Source organism: Ochotona princeps, chromosome 17, assembly GCF_030435755.1.
Source record: "Ochotona princeps isolate mOchPri1 chromosome 17, mOchPri1.hap1, whole genome shotgun sequence".
In the NCBI taxonomy this organism is placed as follows: Eukaryota; Metazoa; Chordata; class Mammalia; order Lagomorpha; family Ochotonidae; genus Ochotona; species Ochotona princeps.
In genome coordinates this window covers 24,761,162-24,780,536 of record NC_080848.1, presented here as the reverse complement: position 1 = coordinate 24,780,536, position 19,375 = coordinate 24,761,162, and the positions used below count along the sequence as shown (strand labels likewise).

Below are 19,375 nucleotides of genomic sequence, written 5' to 3'. Positions count from 1 at the left end.
TTTATTTTACTTGAAAGGGTTAGAGAGAGGAACAAAGAGAAAAAGAGATCTTCCTTCTGTGGGCTGCAAAGGCCAGAGCTAAGCTGGTCCGAAGATGGCAGGAGCTGCTTCTGGGTCTCCCACATGGGTGCAGGAGCCCAAAGATTTGGGCCCTCCTCAGCTGCTTCCCCAGGCCATTGTAAGAAGCTAGATCAGAAGTGGAGTAGCTGGAACTAGAACCATCTCCCTTATGGGATGCCAGCACCACAGGTGGTGGAGGACTAGCCTGATTTGCCACTGTGCTGGCCCCTAAAGTAGGAACAATGCTAAGTCTGCACTCAATGCTTCACAAAATAAAACTTCCCACTACATTTCATGAAGCTGTTACCACTGAGTTACCATAGTTGCACAATTACAACAAAACTAAGCCAGTATCCTTCCTGAAACAGAAAACATTTCAACAGAGATTTGCAAATCTAATTCCAGAATATAAAAAGAATAATGCAGCAACATCAAGTCAGGCTTATTTCAAGAAGACAAGTCGGTGTATCACTTAAAACCCATCACTGGAATTTATCACATTGAGAGGATTAAAGAGAAAAACCTAAGGTCACCCTCATAGAGGTAGAAAAAGTATTTGAGAAAAATCTGTTAGTGATTTAAGATTTTTTACAATTTATTTTTCATTGTATTTGAAAATCGGGTTTATTTCTCAGAATTCCTGCAACAGCCAGGACTGGGCCAGACTGAAGCCAGGAGCCTGGGACTCAGTGCTGTGTTCATTCACGTGCCAGGGACCTCGGTACCTGAGCCATTACCTGCTGCCTCCCAAGGAGGGAGTGCACCAGCAGGAGGCTGGATCCGAAGCCAAGTAGCCCAGCACTTGACCAGAACACTCTTGACACAGGATGCGACTGTCTCAGCAGGTGGCCTAAACACTGTGCTACACATCTACTCCTTATTCAAGGTTTTTTTTTTAAGTCTTGACAAGCTTGACTACTTCTTAAACCTGACAAAAGCCTTTATGAAAATAATTTGCCCAGCTAATACACTTAATGGAGAATGACTAATACATTTAATGGAGAAAAACTAATACGTTTAATGAAGAGCGACCGAATGATTGATGGGAGAAGAAGGCAACAGTGTCTATCTGCTCCTGCCAGGAAGTGAGAAAAAATGCTGAAAGGCATACAGAATGCAGAGGGAATGATGAAGCCGGGTCTTCCCAGTCTTGTTCACATATGTGGAGAATCCTAAGGGATTTATAGTTACTACAACTAAGCAAATTTATTAAGGCTCTAGGATGTAGTTAAAATACGGGAATTGATTTTATTCATAAATGCCTGCACGCAGTGTAATTTGGGGACTAGGGAAGTTTTTAAAAACACATTTTGAATAAGTGCATATCTGTGTATGCAGCCTCACAATACACACAAAAATGAATTTAAGGTGGCTCATAGACCTTAATGTGAAACCAAAACTATAACATTTCTGGAAAATTTGGAGAGCTTCAGGAAGCATAGCATCATATCGTCGTAGTGTTGGAACAGGCAAAGTTTATGCCACAAAAAGCTCCAATCATAAAAGAAAAAAACAAGCTGTACTTTTTACAGAAGTTAAGTCTTTCCCATTAGAAAACAGATTAAGAAAATAAGTAGACAAGCCATAGGCTGGTGTTAATTGCTTGCCTTTTCTATAAATGTCTGATAAAAAACATGTATCCTGAATATACTTTTTCAAAACCCACCAAATCAATCAATAAAAGGACAGTCCTGTAAAAATGGGTAAATGATATGGACAGTTCACAAGGAATGATATCCAGGTATCCAGTAAGCCTTGACAAGTGAGCATGAGTAGTCCTTGTGGAGATGAAAGCTTAAACCCCACTGAGCTACTACCTCTACTTCATGTACTAGAGAGCCCTGTCGAGTGGTTAAAATTTACAACACTGACATCATCAATCCAAGTAGAGATGTGAAATAACGCACATATGAGTATTGTTTGCAGTAGTCAAAGGGTGCATAACCATGGCAGAAAACTGTGTAGTTTCTTCTAAAGTTAAACATGCGTGTATCCTGTGATTCTGTAAGCATTGCCTGATAGGAGTCAAAGCATACATCTACAAAAGACTTTAAAACATCAGTTTCATTCACAATAGCACCCAATGATAAATTATAATAAATAATGCAGTGGGTCACTAAGCAGTAAAAGGGAATGACTAATATATGCCAGGATATGCATGAATCTCAAAAATAAGTTGAGCAAAAAAGAAGCCAGACACAGAAATCTAGCTGCAGTTCCTTTTATGTGAGGCTCTTGGCCAAATGGATAGTCTGTGGTAACAGAAATAATAGCTGGTGCCTTGGTGGGTGGAGGTGGCCAAGACTGGGAATGAGTACCAACCATCTTTCTGGGGATTGTGCATCTTGATATAGGAATATTCCATTAAGATCTGCATATTATATTCTGTAAATTGTTAAATTTAATGCCTCCACTCCCCCAGTCTGCCACCCAAGGAGATGTGCATGTCACAGAACATCTTGATTCTTATCCCAACTCTGACACTTGAGAGCTCTCTCACCTTGGGCAAATTAACTCTGTCGTGCTTCGGTTTTCTCATCTGTAACACAGGGCTAAGAGCAGTTCCTAATTCGGAGTTGTTAGAAGTGAGTCAGTAGATACAGAGATGTTTCAGACATTACCCGGACTGGACAGTAATGGCACTGATAACGAAAACATTTTGCTTCTTTTAGATTAACCATGTTCTAGTTTTTAGAAAGTTGATAAAGTAAATGTGGTGTCTTGAATTGTCTCAGCAGAAATGTAGTCAGAACCAACCTATGTGCTTGGTTTGGTTTGGTCTCTTGCTTATTTTATGGGATGGAGGGAGAGAGGGATGGATGGAGGGAGGGAGGGGGAGAGGGATAGATGGATGGAGGGAGGGAGAGAGAGAGTGAGAGAAAGAGGGCAGGAAGGAAGGATGGGCAAGATGTGTTTTATTTAGGGTAGCTCTGTGACTCTGTTGAGCTTCTCTGGCTGCAGTCTCTGTCCCCTCACTTGCTGGAAGAGTGATTAACACCCAGGAGTCCTGTGTGTGCCCTCAAGCATCTGATGAAAGCTGTAATCTTCTCCTAGAAAGACATTCCTTGTTCACACACATAGAACATTTTACATAATGAGTATTAATTGCTCTCTAACCTTTAGAAAATAGTAAATGTGATGTTTTGTTTTTAAATAAAAATAAAGACCTCTGAAGGCTAAGGAGGAATCTAGTATCAGCCATTTTCAGCTGTGTTCCTCCCCTGGTCCTGGGAAGCTTAAGTGAACTTCAGAAGTAGGAATGACTCTCCCACTTGCCCCTCCAGTCTTCTGCTGGTTTGGCCAGGGAGACCTGTCCCAAGGCCCTAGTTTGAGGCTGCTGGGGTCAGTCCCCAAGCCTCTGGGACACCCACGCACGCTTCCCTGTCGTAGGCCCTGCCATGATCTGGTTTCCACTCTGCAGAAGCCACAGCCTCTTCTTTGCAGCCCTTGGGAACCAAGGGGAATGGCTTGGCTTCTAGGCACCTCCTCTCTTCCCTCCCTCGGCATTCCTGCAAGGCATTTTAATCTTGTGGATAAGCCTCAGTCTTTGAAAACCAAGAGTAATGTGAACTCTTCTCTTTTGTCCTAAAGTACACAAAACTGTTTACTTCCTGCTAAGCCAAGAAATGCTCACGTTTAATGACGGAAAGGCATGGAGACATCTAGAAGTCTAGGAAATACCTTGCATGGAGTACTTTATGATCTCAGGGGTAACTTGTAGTTGGGTGTTTCCTGTGTCAACTGTAATGAAGCTGTACACTCGGCACAGCAGAACACGTCTCTCCAGAAGGTGGTCGCTGCAGAGCAGCTTCTGTGTGCAAGGGGAGAACTAGCTTCGGCCGAGATGTGGATTATAAATGCAGTGGCTTGAGCCTGCTTACATGGCAAGAAAGCTGCTTCATAAGGTAGATAAGAACCTTCCATGTTCTTCCACGTCTGGCTATGATTGCGTCTTAAATGTGCGAAGCAGGCCGAATGTGCTCTTGGTGGTGTGGGATGTGCGATGGGACTTCCTCGTTGGATCAGCACTGCCAGTCCTAATGGTAATCTGAGCTGATGCAGGAGAGACTTCTGTCATGTTTGGTTCTTGCTTTTACAGATCAGGATTCTGTTCACACAGAGCTTCTTCATTCTAAGGCTTCTCAAGAGCCTTAGAGGGAATTAGAGTTATCTCCAAAGCTTGTCACACCAGAGTAATGTCAAAAACCCTTTTTGTGTTTTTCCTCTGTTGACAGACTAACACCGATGGACTTCATGAACTTGCCTGTGGGGGCTTAATTTATTGCTTGGGAGTTGTGTTCTTCAAGAGCGATGGCATCATTCCATTTGCCCATGCCATCTGGCACCTGTTTGTGGCCACAGCAGCTGCGGTGCATTATTATGCAATTTGGAAATACCTTTACCGAAGTCCTACGGACTTTATGCGACACTTATGACCAGTGTGTAGTAGGTCTCCAAGCCAGTATTAACTCAGTGATGGCACTTGGGACTGGGTAAGCGCTGAAAATTGCACAGGGAGAGGAAAAACAAGATAACTGCACTGACTTTAAGTATTTTGAATATAATTACTGTGAAAAGTATATAGAAGCTGTGATCTGGAATCTTCCCCCTCACGGCAAACAGTAGTGGATTAATCCCCCATTGCATTCCACTATCACGGAGAACTCTGAACAGACTTGGCCAACTGATGTTTACAAACCTGAATTTTGTATTTTAGTTTTACAGATTTTACTACATGGTTTTTCTAAATTACTAGGTCAGGTTGTCAAAGTCAGTGCAATACACAACACTTCCTTTTTAAGAAAAGAAAACCAGTTTCTTTCTATCAGTTTCCCATTTGCTGCATAAAGAATCATGGGAGGAACTGACACTACTTTTATCATGTTTCATCTTGGAATAATATGGTTCTTTTTAAAATAGAAACTTTTAGTTTTTGTAAATTTTTAAAAGCTGTTTCATTGAAGCGCATCTTTGCGGTTCCTCATTCATGTTGTGAATTTTTGCAGCAGTCAACATTCCACAAACAAACATTATACCTCTTTGGATACTTTTATTAAGTGTGGAGAAATTTGCCAATTTTACAAACTGCAGTTTTCCAAACTTTTCTGCCAACCTCTGACTCTGAATTCAGTGCTGCTTTGGACCACACACTTGACCTAGAGTTTGGTTTACCAGTGATGGAAAAGTATTTTGATATTGTTAACTTTTTCAAAAGATCCAACTTTTCTCAATGCCTTTGCTGTGTTGTCTTCAGGGTCTCTTACAAGAAGTGGATGCTCTTTATATTATGGTAGTGTTGTTGAGTTGGCCGTTGGCTGACAGCTCCTCACGAGCATTATGTGTTAACACTGAATGGCTGCTTTGTGGATTTGGTGCCCAACAGTCAGGCCATTGTCATGTAGCTTTACATGCATAGTTTGATACTCATTTTAAATTGTGGAACTAGATGGTAAGTTGACATTTCTGCTTTTCCATTGCACCTCCTAATAGAGTGTGTGTTTTTTAATAGAAAAATATTTAAAACATTGTGTGGTTAGTAGAAACGTGTGTGTATATAGTCCACGAGTTATATCCTGCCTCAGTGGAGTGGTATTTATATATTCTTTTGGGTTTTCCCAAAGTGTCTTATATTAAGATTATCATGTCATTTACTTTGTTGATTAATCTTTCTTTCAGTATTTTTAATAAATGAAATAACCTTGCCTTTAGGTTGGGTGCTGATCTGGCCTGTTTTCTAAGAATGGGGTTGAGCAATGCAATTGTCAGTTTGATGATGAAGCAGATTAACTGAAATTTTGTACTGATGTAGCGTTAAAATGAGGTTTATTTTGTGTGTGTATATATATCCAGAACTCTCTAATTTTGGTGAATTATCCAGGAATGAGGAATGTACGAATGGATACTTGCTAACGAATTTAAGTCGGCAAGGTACCCTGCGACAACATGAACCAGACCACCCCTGTCTGCATGTTTCTGAACATCTGGATGCCTGTTGTGTAACTGTGTATATATTATTGTTAATATATTAACTTTTGTGGATTCATCTGAAGTCTGCTCAAAAGCAACACTGTCAAAACCACTAAAACGTGTGTGAAAATTGTGCTGTAGATTAGAATAAAATTGTCACTTGGATTTGTTCCACTGTTTCTAAATTAAATGACTGTGAAAATAATAACTCATGTTTCAGAGCTTGAGTTCCTCTAGCATTTGTAATTCATATATTTGTGCTTAAAAATCAAAACGGAAAGAAAAAACAAGGATGCCCTGTCATTTGGAACTTTGTATTTTGCTTTTGTGCCATACTCAGCTGGAACATTCATCAAGATGCATTTTCAGCTTTTAATATGCTAGCCAGAGCCTGAAGATGTTAAGTTTTACAGCTGATATGCCTTTACCAAGAGAAGCTTCTTGGCTTAGCTAATTTAATGGTGTAGGCCTTGGGTCACAGGCTTTTCTTTTACCAGCCAGACGTACATACTATGCTGAGGCCAACATCCCGTGCTAAACCCAACAACTCCGTGAGTGGTTGATGCCATCCTCTGTTCGGAGTAGGGTAGGAAATGACACTCACTGACATTTAACTGCTTCAAGCCAAAACAACCAACTTTAATTCCAAAATCTCATTCTCCATATTCCACTGCATTCCCAGAGTTGGCCAAAATAAACAAAACAGAAAATGTGAACTAAGAATTGATCAAGCATGGACATGAAAAAGAAAACACCAGTAAGCCTTCCGACAACCTACTGTCAAATTGAATTTGAGAACTGAGTGTCTCAAAGTGTATTATGCCCAGCACTGGTGCCTTCTGCTTCACCAAGGCCATGTCATTGATTTCTAGAACATTCACCAAACTGCTGTGCTGTCACCTTCCCGAATGCTATGTTCAGTCAGGACCATAACACCCCACAATCAGTGCCAACATGCCTTAGGCATATTTTGCTCAGTCTGTTTCAAACTGAGTTTATTAACTCCTCTTTATTCTACTAAATGCATTGCTCTGAAACGTCCTTTGATGATTACTGGCAGGACATGGCCATTCATTTCTCTTTCTAGCCAAATGTAACCAGTCAGTCAAAAGTACCAACATCTCCCTAATAAGGTTCCTCACATGCCCAGTCCACCTTCCCCCACAACCTCAAGACCCTAAAAATCCCGGATTAACAGCTTTGTATTTCCAGAGCCACTTCCTCATTTGTATTCTTATCACTGCTTACTCTCTTCAATGGTTATACCGATACCCATGTCACCTTCTTAAAATCAAACCTGAACCCCATGTCTCCTGCTTCAGATCTTCCACTAATAATCTCTGAGACATGCCCAGCACCTTAAAATGGACTCGTCTCCCCAACTGAACCCCACTTGACACATGCCTGGCTGGTGATTTTGCAGCTGCTAATACAGCTAATACTTCCGTGACTGATTTGCTTGCAGAATGTCTTTGGTGCAGCCTCTAACTCGGTTGATGTTTTCCTCATTCCAAACCTCCATCAGGTGCCCACCCACTGTGCCAGGCTCCAAGCACGGTGAGAGGTGCCCTCCTGGATTCCACAGCACTGACATGCCTTCACGGCCCCTGTCATATTACCTTGTACCATCTTCCCCTTCTGTGGTCCCAAGACTGACCTCGGAAGGCAGAGTACCTGAGCCGTCGCTGTTTTACCTTCTACCATTGCACTGAGCTCTTGGTAGGTCTAAAGGTTTGTAAAATGTCGGGAGAGAGCAGGATGGGTCATCGGGGGATGGTGTTAAGAAGGGAAGAGTCTGAGAGCAAGGCTTTTACAAGACAGGCTTTTTTGTGTAGCAGGTTTCTCTCATCTATAATGAGCATTGAGCTGAGCTGATGGGCACCTGAGTTTCAGGATTTTGCTTTTGTTTTTGTTTCGTTGTCCTTGGTGGCTTCCCTGACCAATGGTCAGCTACAACATTTATAGCAGCCACAGGAAAGTCGACAAGGAAGTGCAGCGAATTAGACGCTTCCTCCGTCAGGAAAAGTCAAAATTGATTACCGAAGTGTTCTTCCAAATAACCAGCTATCACCAGTTTGCAAGTTTTGAAAATTATTTTCCCTAGCCTGTTTCCCTCTGGTTTTCTTTTCCAAACAGAATAATAAAAATGAAAACAGCACTCAGACCTGCCAACCCCAGAGCCTTAGTTCAGATCATCTGAACTCAGAGAAGCAACTTTCATATTTTTTAACCTAAAAAATCAGGGAACTACATAAAGCACTAGGAAATAAAGAAAATTAAAAATGGCTGACTGGGGCTTGGCAGCGTGGCCTAGTGGCTAGGGTCCTCGCCTTGATCCCATATGGCCGCTGGTTCTAATCCCGGCAGCTCCACTTCCTCTCTATCTCTCCTCCTCTCAGTACATCTGACTTTGTAATAAAAATAAAATAAATCTTAAAAAAAAAAAAAATGGCTGACTGCACTCATCCTAAAGCATTTTCATGTATTTTCGGTCAATCTTTTCCCTCTAAGATTTAGTTTTTGTCTTATGTAGGTGTAGATATTGTTACATATAAAATTTCACATAGCACTACTGTTTCCCCACTTAATAAACATATAAAAGTATTATATAATTTTCATAGCCAATTTTTTTTCAGTGGCTCCATGATTTTTCAGAACTGGATATGCAACCTATTTCGCTTAGTCAACACTTAGTTTTGAACATTTTGATTGTTTCAAAATACTTATTTTGAACAATGTTGTGGGAAGCAGACAGCTCTTTCCACAGTTATGATTTTTTAAAAGATGTTGGTCCAGTTGGTTAATCCTCCCCTTGCAAGCACTGGAATTCCATACGGGTGCCAGTTTGTGTTCTGGCTGCTCCACTTCTCATCTGGCTCCCTGCTTGTGGCCTAGGAGAGCAATGTGGAAGATGGCTCAAAGCCTTGGGACTTTACACCCACATGGGAAACCCAGAAGAAGCTCCTGGTTCCTGGCTTCAGATTGTCTCAGCTCTGGCCATTGTAGCCATTTGAAGAGTAAATCAGTAGATAGAAGATCGTCTGTGTTTCCTTCTCTCTGTAAATCTACCTTTCCATTGAAAATAAACCCATCTTTAAAGAATAAATATTTGTTTTACTTGTTTTAAAGAGTTAAAGAGGTGGGAAGAGACAGAGAGCAAGAGACATTTTCCAACTACTGGTTCATCCCCCAAATGCCTGCAATGGCCAGGGCCGGCCTGGGCCAAAGCCTGGATCCAAAAATTTCATCCAGATGTCCCTTGTTCATGTAAAAATGAACTCGTTAAATGCATTTCAGACTTCCACCTTCCTCCTTGGTGTTTTCAGGTAGTCTCCACTCCTCGTGTGTCCATTAGATGGAAAGTGGGTTAGGAGAAGCTCTAAATGAAGCTGACCTGGAAGCAGCTGGTTTACTTCCCCCCTTTTGAACCTAAGTAAGGATCCCAAGAGGCCAGAGGAGTTTTTGTTTGTAGTTTTAACAAAGTTAGAATGACAGCACCCATGCCTTTCTGCTGCTTTTGCTATTTTAAAAGACACTGCCAGGATGTTCTTATATTCTGTGCCATTCCCACCTACATCCCTGCAGTATTTTTTTCCAAGAAAACAATGCCACTGCACTCTAGCCGCTGTGCGAGGGGAGCTGAGCTGTCTCATCAGGGGCCTGCTCAGCAGCAGGAGCGCCTTCTCCTGCCGGCGCATTGCTCATTAGCACTCAGGCCTTCACTGCAGTCAGAAGTCATCATGTCAAAATAGACTGGCTAGGCTTAACGGGGCTTGTGAAAGTAGACTCTGCAGGCTTACCCTGTCACCAAGGAGAGGGGGTCCCTTGCAGTCCTCTTCTTGCCATACTTGCTGCACCTGTTCTGCGGTACCCACTGAAAGGCTCAGTAAGCACACCAATGTTTTCTGACTCCCATCTGTGAGCCACTTATCAGGTTGGTGTGGAATCAGACAGCCTGTAACACCCTGGCTACGGGAGAATAGAAAAGCTCAGGCAGTCCCTATAAGCTCCAGTTCCTATCTGCAAAAGGTAGGATGTAGGGTCGCTTAGTCATGCAAAGTTTACTGGGCATCAACAAGATGCCAGGAGCTGGCCTAGACACTGGGGATACCACAGTAGGAAAAAATATAAAGGACCAGATTCCTGCCTCTGCTCAGGCTAGACGGTTCCCAGACCCCGCTCCATTGCTCTGCTTTTGACACCTTGTGGGTTTTTGTCCTTCTGTGTGTTGGCAACATAAGACAGATTTCTGCTGGTCAGTGAATGCAACAGTGTGTACAGGCATTTAGACAGTTTTGCTGAGGTGCCTAGCTCTCAGCCTAAGAGCATGCCTTCATGCAACACATCGGTCCCTCTGCTAGTCTGAGTTGGAATTATCTGTCTGGTCTTACCTTTGAGAACTCCAAAGCAGCTCATAATTCAAAGGAACCTGTGGCACTTGCACATTCCCTGAAGTGTGCCCCACCTCGGGGCCCCTGGGTTGACATCGAGTGGCCATTCCGCCATCCTGGTTCCTAGGGTGTTTGGGAGGCTGGGAGCGGCTTCTCCACTTGTCTCTCCCTTCCCCCAGATACGGGAGGAAGAAAAAGAAATTTTGGAAACCCTGGTCTTACCCACTTTCCTCTGTCCCTCGATCCTTGCCACCCTGATCAACTATGTAACATCATCAAAAATAATAAAGAAGATCATTGCTCATTTTAAAAAGATAAAGAAAACTGTGGCAAACTCTGTCTTAATAACCCTCCTGCATGAATGAAATCAACTTCTACTTCAGATGCCCATTTGTTTAAGTGTGTCAAGTTTATTCTCCCAGGGGAGGAGTGATGAATGAAAAACACCTGGCTAGGACCAAGTGTTTTCTTTCTTTGTTTACAGTGTCAGGATGCGGATGGTCCCTCCTTTGTTCACCCAGGTCCTGCAGTGGGTTGTGCTTGGGGTGTTGGCTTGGCGTACAGTGCTGGATAAGCTAACTCCATGCTGCTCAGGGCCCTGTGCTCTCTTGGGAAGACGGCTATAAGAACAAATAAACTATAGCAATGCAACGTTTGTGCTGGATGCCACTGTTGGAGGAGGGAATCAACTACCCCAGGGAACTAGTCACTCTGGCGATAGCAGGATTTCCTCTGAGGCTGGAAGACTGAAGAGTGGCCAGAAGAACAGGAAACGAGGGGGCATCGCGGAGAGACAGGGAAGCAGAAAGAAGACATGTAGGCATATGGAACAGCACAGAGCACACCTGGGAGGAGGGGTGCCCTGGGACAGGTGCACGGAGAAAGAACAACATGTATTGAGACTTCTTGTGAAGGGTCCCATCCATTCTTCATGTTTTACATGCATATTGACCCATGTGTATGGGTAACGCAAAATTTGCACAGAAAATGGAACAAACATGCTTACTTTGGTGCCATAATTTTCTTTCCATCGACTTGAAAGGCAAACCAAAAAAGTTCTCCCATCTGCTGCTGTACTCCCCAAATGCCTGTGATAGCCAGGGCCTGGCCAGGCAGAAGCGAAGCGCTTGGAACTTAGTCTCAGTCTCGTATGTGGGTATGAGGGATCCAAGTCTTGAGCCATCACCCGCCGTCTCCCAGGTGCACATTAACAGGAGGCTGAGCCTGAACTTGAACTCTGACAAGGATGTGGGCATGCCAAGCAGCATCTTAGCTAACAGGCCAAATGCCCATCCAAGGTAGGTTGATGCCTAGAGGCCTTCAGAAAGGTCATGGGAAAGGCACAGTATGAGAAATCTGCATGGCTTTTCAAGCAATTTTATGGCAAAATTAACATTTTTTCCCATAAACATGAAAAAGTATCCTCCTATTATTCTGGGAGTGAGGAAGATGATTTTGTGTGCATATGAATTATTTTGCAGTGAACTCAATCCTGGATGGTTTGGTCCTATTTCTGGGACTCCCTTTTCTCTGCTTTTTCAATCCCGATATATCTTTAAACTTCCCAGGGAAGGCAAGTGTCTGGTGGTTCATCTGAGCAAATGCCTAAGTGACTTCATTAACACTGAAATGGAGCATGAGAAAGTACATCAAGAATTGGTCAGCTGAGTCATCCATCATTGTGGATTACTATCCTTTCCTATTGATTTAAATAATCAAGATCTGAGGATGTTTACAGAGACTCATCCAAGCGCATTCATTCAACCAGGAGTCCCTCCTATGTGCAGATGCTCTTCCACGTGCTGGTATTAAGGCAGTGGACAAGCAGACCCAAGTCCCTGCCTCATGGGACACACTTGGGGATGAGTGGGGGTGGGGTAGGAAGGAAGGAGGCAATTGACAAAGTATAGAAAGTAGGCAAAATACACTCAGCGGTGGGAAGTGCCAGCAGGAAAAATTGGCTAGGAACAATCCTGGGGTATGCTGAGGGACAGGATGGGTGTGCTCATACCAGAGGCAGTCAAAAGAGCAGGATTTGAGTAAGGGCCTGAGAGGCAGAGGCGGGGACCCCTGGAGGCCTGCTGGGAAAGGGCTTCAGGCACAGACCACAGGACTACTCCAGGGCTGAGCCCGGGAGAGCCAGGTACGGAGGGTAGCCAAAAGGAAGTGTGGCGCTAAGGGAGGGCAGGCTTGATGGTGAGGTCAAGATGGTGACAAGACAACTTCCTTTGATGTAAAGTCTGGCTCTTCTGGGTCCTCTCTTGGCCCATTCCCTGACCTTCAGCTTCGTCATCCCATTTATCGGAAAAGCAGGTTTACACAAAGATCCCCCATCTGCTGGTTCACTCCCCAGATGACCACCAAGACCGGAGCTGAGTCGATCCAAAGCCAGGAGCCAGGAGCTTCTTCCAGGTCTGCCACGCAGGTACAGGGTCCCAAGGCTTTGGGCTGTCCTCGACTGCTTTCCCAGGCCACAGGCAGGGAGCTGGATGGGAAGTAGAACAGCCGGGACATGAACTGGCACCCATATGGGATCCCAGCACGTGCAGGGGAGCACTAGCCAATTAAGCCATCATGCTGGGGCCCATTCAGTGTAGTTTTAACAAGTGTCCTACTAGGACATTTTAGCAGAACTTTCCCACCTTTGATACCTGATCCAGTTACTTGCCTCTTATCTTGGTATCAATCATACTGGCCTCCTTCAGCAAGAATCCCCCCTAACCTTCATGATACCTGTTAGCAATTTTCTAACCGCTAACCCCCATTCTGTTGCTAGGCTACAAATCTTCATCTGCCCTTGTTGATGTTAAGAGTGTGATCTCTTTCCTACTACATAATCCCGTTGTTCTATTGGAAAAAAATCTTCCTTATCGTCTTTCAAAAGCATCATGAATTAAATATCATGAATTATTTTTCTTCCACAGGAGCATTGAAAGGTAAAGTACATAGGTCTGTAAGGCGTGGCAAGGTGGTCCATGGATGCCTGTGTGGGGTGGTTATCAGTGGTAACATTTCTTTATTTATTTATCTATCTTATGAGATGCAGAGTTACAGGAAGATTGACAGAAAGACTGAGGAAAAGGTTTTCTATCTGCTGGTTCAGTCCCCAAAGGCCTACAGTGGCCAAAGCTCGGGTGGTCCAAAGCTGGGAATCAGGATCTCTTCTAGGTCTCCCATGCGGATGCAGGGGCCCACGCACTTGGACCATCCGTTACTTTCCTAGGCATTGGCAGAGAGCTGGATAAGGAGTGGAGCAGCCAAGACTTACACCAGTGCTCGTGTGGGATGCTTGTGCCACAGGTGGAGGCGTAGCTTGCCATGCCACAGCACCAGTAAGATTTCTTATGGAATCACCAAAATTCAGGTATTGCAAACATCTCAGCATCTGCATTCAGAATACTACAGTGCTTCAGTTCACTCTCCAGCTCCTGGGAAGCAATGACAATGGCTCAAGTCATTGGGTTCCCGACACTTACATGGGGGTCCCAAGTTCTGTCTCTACCTCCCAGCTTTGGTTCCTAGGACTTGTGGGCATTTAGGAAGTAACCCAAGGGATGCTGGCAGTTTTCTCTCTTTCAAATGACAGTTAATTAAAACGATCACAAATCTTGATCAACATGAGCCAGTATATTTCTCAGAGCCATGGACTATCTGATGATGCCATGGGCCCCGGACAGAGCTGAAGCCATCCTAGTCAACTGTCCTTCCCAACTTGAAACCCCACCCCACCCCTTGGCTGCCCTTTGCTGTTTTCAAAGAAAAGATCCTCCATGTTATGTGGAGTCTGCTTGCATGGATACCTGGGTAACAGAAATAGCATCCCATATCTGGCCCAAGTCTACCTTTACTTACTGTTGGGAGCTTGAGCCAGTGAGGACTAAATGGCTTTTCACATATCTGTTCTAGAGATTGTGGCCTGGAAACCAGTGGAGACGGAGGCTGGTGGTGATCGGGCCCTGCTGAGCCTGGCTGTCCTTGTCGAGGCAGGATTATGCCATCAGCCTCAAAGAGCTGCTGCGAGATTTTTTAACGTCGGGTTCCCAGCACGGGACCTGACAGTACATGCTGAATTCCATTTTCTGCTATTTCTTCATCAGAGCTGCCCGCTGAGTGTGGAACACACTTGGGGTAGGAATCAGGGCAAAGGAGCAGCAGCACACTGCTCTGTGTTCAACTGTTCCTATCCATTCCTCGTGCAAGAAGCCCTAACGCCGATTTAAGACTCTTCCTCAAGCGCGTTGGCTGCGTGAGCGTTACTCCGTCCACCATGTTGCCTCATTCCCCATTTTTAGCGTTTGTCATGTGTTAAGCACATTCTCCCCAAAGAACTCTACAGCCTTGTGTAGTCTCGCTCCCTCTCCCTTCAGCCCTGGCCTTCCTGCCACGACTGCCTCCTGCTGTCCCGCATGGCTTTCTGGCCTCTCTTCACCAGGCTTGGTAACCAGTTCCTTCAGCTCTCCTCTTCAGTGTTGGTGGTTCCCACAGCGCACCTCGGCTCTCTCACTAATCTCTGTCCCCACTTCCTCTCCCATGCCATATCGCCGATGGCTATGGCGAGCATCTTTACCCTCAGATTCTCTCCTGGTTCTTTTTTTTTTTTTTAATTCATTTTTTTATTGAAAGGCAGATTCACAGAGAGAAGAGACAGAAAGATCTTCTGTGAACTGGTTCACTCCCCAAGTGACAACAATGGCCAGAGCTGAAGTGATCCGAAGCCAGGAGCCAGGAACTTCCTCCAGGTCTCCCATGCAGGTGCAGGGTCCCAAGGCTTTGGGCCATCCTCGACTGCTTTCCCAGGCCACAAGCAGGGAGCTGGATGGGAAGTGAAGCTGCCTGGATTAGAACCGGCGCCCATATGGGATCCCGGTGCATTCAAGGTGAGGACTTTAGCCACTAGGCTTCTGTGCCGGGCCCCTTCCAAATTCTTAAACTCATTTGTTTACTGGCATTTTTCACAAAGATGTTCCATCTTATCTACTTCGCAGTCAGTATTTTCAGAGCTGAACAAATGCTCTCAAATTTGGTCCTTCTCTTTTTTTAAGACAATAAAAGTATCTGCCACAGATCTGGGAATGACTGTTACTGCACATCTCTCCCTCCCCTCACATCCACCCTTCACATTGCATGGTCCCCTTTTATTCCTTGCCCTCTCTGCTCAGATCACAATCTCCCTCCCTCCGTCTCTCTCTCCTCTTTCCTCTTTCCTCCTTCCCTCCTTCCCTCCCTGTCTTCAGAGGCACTGCCTTGGCAAAGACACATATCTATTCTCAGTTCACTCTGACAGCTCCCAGCAGTTCCCTCTGCCACCAACCCCTTCGTTCAATCTCACAGACCTCTCACTACTTTCTATTTTTCTAGCAAGGCATTCTTCCTAAAACGAGATTCCTGTTCCATTCCCTGAAGTGGTTCCCTTCTGAACCTGGCAGCAGTTTCTCTCTTCGGACTCATCTCGTGTTACTACACAGGCAGACTGCTTGCTGCTGCTCACACCCCCGGGTGCTCATGGCTCCATGCCCTCACACACGCTCTGCGTGCTTCCGGGGAGGCCTTCCCTGCTCGACCTTCACCGTTGTCCATCCACATCCAAAGCTCCTTCTTATCACTGAAGTCCCAGTCACCTCCCAAAAGTCTTTGCTTCCTCCATCACCCCCAGAACTTCTGGTTTTTTCACACTCCCCTGGAACACTTCATTTAGGATTACCAGGAATCACACTGTTGTATTTTACTCATCGGTTCCATACAGTAGATGAAAGATAATAATTTCTAATATTCATACTCCTGATGTTTAAAAAGTTATTGACATGTAGGAACCACTTGGGACTTGTCTATTGAATGTGTGAGTGAATGAATGAATGATGAATGAATGAATGAATGAAGAAAACCTGCTGGCCAGTGGCAACACTCACTGAAGGAACATTAGTGGTGTTCAGAACATAAGAAGCTAGGAGGCCACGCTGGCCAGTGCACCATCAGCATGTATGCTGAAGTCTTTGAAAGTGACCACAAAGGAAATGTCCAGCCAGACTTCACTGCAGGGGAGCTTCCTCCCAACACCCAACATCTACCTGGGCCACCTCGTCCTCTCATCTTGAAAAGTACATCCTGAAAAATGCGAGATTGAGAAGCAAATTTTAAATTAATAATGACTCACTGAGATCATCTGTTCTTTGAGATTCTTCTCTGTCCCCTAGCGGTGATAAACAAGCATTCACCGTGGCCTCTTCAAAGAGGTCTTCTGCCGATGGTTAGGGCAAACTGGTAATAACCAGTGACTCATGAGATGAAATCTGTGTCAACCAGCCATTCAACCAACAGACATATTGGAGGACCAGAAAGAACATAGGCTCTGGAAGAACTGAATCCCTTTCCCAGTCACACGGGTTGCTGAGGCCCTGTCCTCTTCAATGCCAGGGCTGTAAAGGACCCAAGATGGCAGTCACTCCTAAGCCCAGGTGATTCTGGGAAACTCTGTCAGGTGCCACATCCCAAGACATCCCCCGTTGCAAATGGTCCTAGTATTTCCATGGTTATCACCCTGCCTTCTTATTTTTTTTTCCTGAACAAGCAAAACAGAAGAAAAAAATAGATTGTATTCTATCTTTATAAGTTTGTTCCATTTCAAAATGCATTCTCAGGAAAGGGAAAATTCCTATGAAAGTAAGACTAGACATTTGTTCTCTTTGCATTGAAAAAATATTTACGGTACATGAAACTACCAAACTGAAGGTATACACCTGCTTCTGTTGCCAGCCAGTGATGGGCAAGGACACAAAGGCATCTCCTGCATGCACTGAGTGTCATCCTTTCTTTTGCTGGAGACGTTATTGTAGCTCAACTATGGAAAAATCATCAAACATCATGAATGAACACCAGTCCTTGTATAAAACATCGCACAAGATGCCAAGGTAGTGAACTGTGGCAAAAACTGTACTTATATATTGTAGACAATTTCAAGATTTACATTATAATATTTTTGTCTCTTAAAAAGCTGAGTTCAAAAAACCTTTTTCCTTCGTTTGCCAGAGAAGAACGATGTTAACCGATAAGATTCGTGAGTTCTCCTCTTTGTCTTCTACTTGTAGTCTCATTAAAAACGTTTCAGCATAGCTGGATGAAAGAAATGCCCCTTACTCTGAGATCAAAGCAGGCTTACAAAGCAAAGTTTTGTAATTCACATTGCTGTGGACTATTATTATCTCTATTATTACATAATCCACGATGCTAGTCTGTGAAGATATGAGAATATTGTCTTAGGGGCCCGGTGCAATGGCCCAGTGGCTAAATCTTCACCTTGCAAACATCATGATCTCATTTGGGCGCTGGTTCGTGTCCTGGCTGTTCCACTTCCCATCCAGCTCCCTGCTGATGGCCTGGTAAAGCAGTAAAAGATGCCACAAGCCCTGGGGACCCTGCACCCACATTGGAGACCTGGAAGAAACTCCTGGCTCCTGGCTTTGTCTCAGTTTAGCTCTAACCGCTGCAGCCATTTGGGGGAATGAACCAGTGGATGGAAGATCTTTCTGTCTCTCCTCTCTGTAAGTCTGATTTAACTTTTCAATAAAAATAAATAAATCTTAAAACCATTGCCAGGCCTGGCGGTGTGGACTAGCGGCTAAAGTCCTCACCTTGAACGCACCGGGATCCCATATGGACGCCAGTTCTAATGCTGGCAGCTCCACTTCCCATCCAGCTCCCTGCTTGTGGCCTGGGAAAGCAGTTGAGGACGGCCCAAAGCCTTGGGACCCTACACCTGTGTGGGGGACCTAGAGGAAGTTCTTGGCTCCTGGCTTCTGATGGGCACAGCACCGCTGTTGCGCTCTCTTGAGGAGTGAATCATCAGACAGAAGATCTTTCTGTTTCTGCTTCTCTCTGTATATCTGACTTTGTAATAAAAATAAATAAATCTTTAAAAAAAAAAACATTGCCTTAGAAGTTTCAAGCCCTTCCTCGTGTTACTTTTCCCTGGAGCCATGGTGAGGCACATATCCTCAATCTCATGTATAGCTATGGAGACTGAACCACATAGCAAGCGATTAACGATCCAAAATCACACTCAACTGAGACCAAGTCAGAACCTGCACTCAGGCAAAAGTAACTCAAGGAAAGACTATTTTACCAAGGCTTCCACAAAGCATCCGCTGTTCTTTATTTAAGTCTGGGGGAAAATTAAATTTGAGGGGGAAAAAAAAAGAATAGAAGCGTAATTAAAGGATCTGGCAAGAGAGCATAAAACCCAGAGGGAACAAATCACTCCTCTGTGCCTTTATTTTTTTTCCTTAGCTGCATGAGCATGCATATGATTTCCCTTACTCCTTACTCCCAAATGTTCCTTCTCTGTTTTTAAAGTCAAAGCTTAAAGCGTTGAGACCCTAACATTTCAGTGCCTGCGTTCTTGGGGCCTGACCTTGCCTTGATGTCCTTTGTTGGGCAACTCTATTCATGCACACAAACACATAAACAAAAGATACCCATTCAGGATGGAAAATTTCACAAGCACAGAAGTACACAGCAGCTCCACTAGAAACAGAAAACCACCACAAAGCCAAAACACACACACACACACACACACACCTTACCCTCAGGTGTTCTGATTGTATTTCCATCTCAGGACATCATTAGCCTGTTTTCCAGCTGCACTGAGGTCAGAGACCCAGCCTTGAAGGGGAACATGTACATCGAGCTTTCCCTCTACTCAGCTGCACTATGTTGTGCTCTGAGGCACTGCTGCTTCACTTGCGGAGCAGGTGCAGTCTAGCCAACCCCGCGGAATGACTGTGATCACAAAAGCAGATTATATCTAGAAGCATGTTTCTGTAAGTTATGAAGTACTCTGACACTGTGAGAAGCAGTTATTACTGTTCTCAGAGCCCTTGGAGCATCGCCAAGTAAACACGGGTTAACGTGCTGAGCAGTGTAGAGTGAAGTTCTATCACGTCACACCTGGTCCTGAACCGTGC

The 19,375-nt window shown here is 44.4% G+C and overlaps 1 protein-coding gene across 4 annotated transcripts in view; it reads left to right on the top strand.

Moving 5' to 3' along the window:
* The window catches only part of MMD (monocyte to macrophage differentiation associated), a 76,626-nt gene that overhangs the window by 21,706 nt on the left and 35,545 nt on the right, over positions 1-19,375 (top strand). Inside the window, exon 7 of one of the 4 annotated variants that reach the window (XM_004591005.3) lies at positions 4,296-6,254. The exons of the other annotated variants lie outside the window; for them this stretch is intronic. Coding sequence (XP_004591062.1) covers positions 4,296-4,496 — 201 coding nt within the window. The 3' untranslated portion in view covers positions 4,497-6,254. Of the gene's footprint in view, positions 1-4,295; positions 6,255-19,375 lie in introns of those variants that run through there. 4 annotated transcript variants of the gene reach the window in all.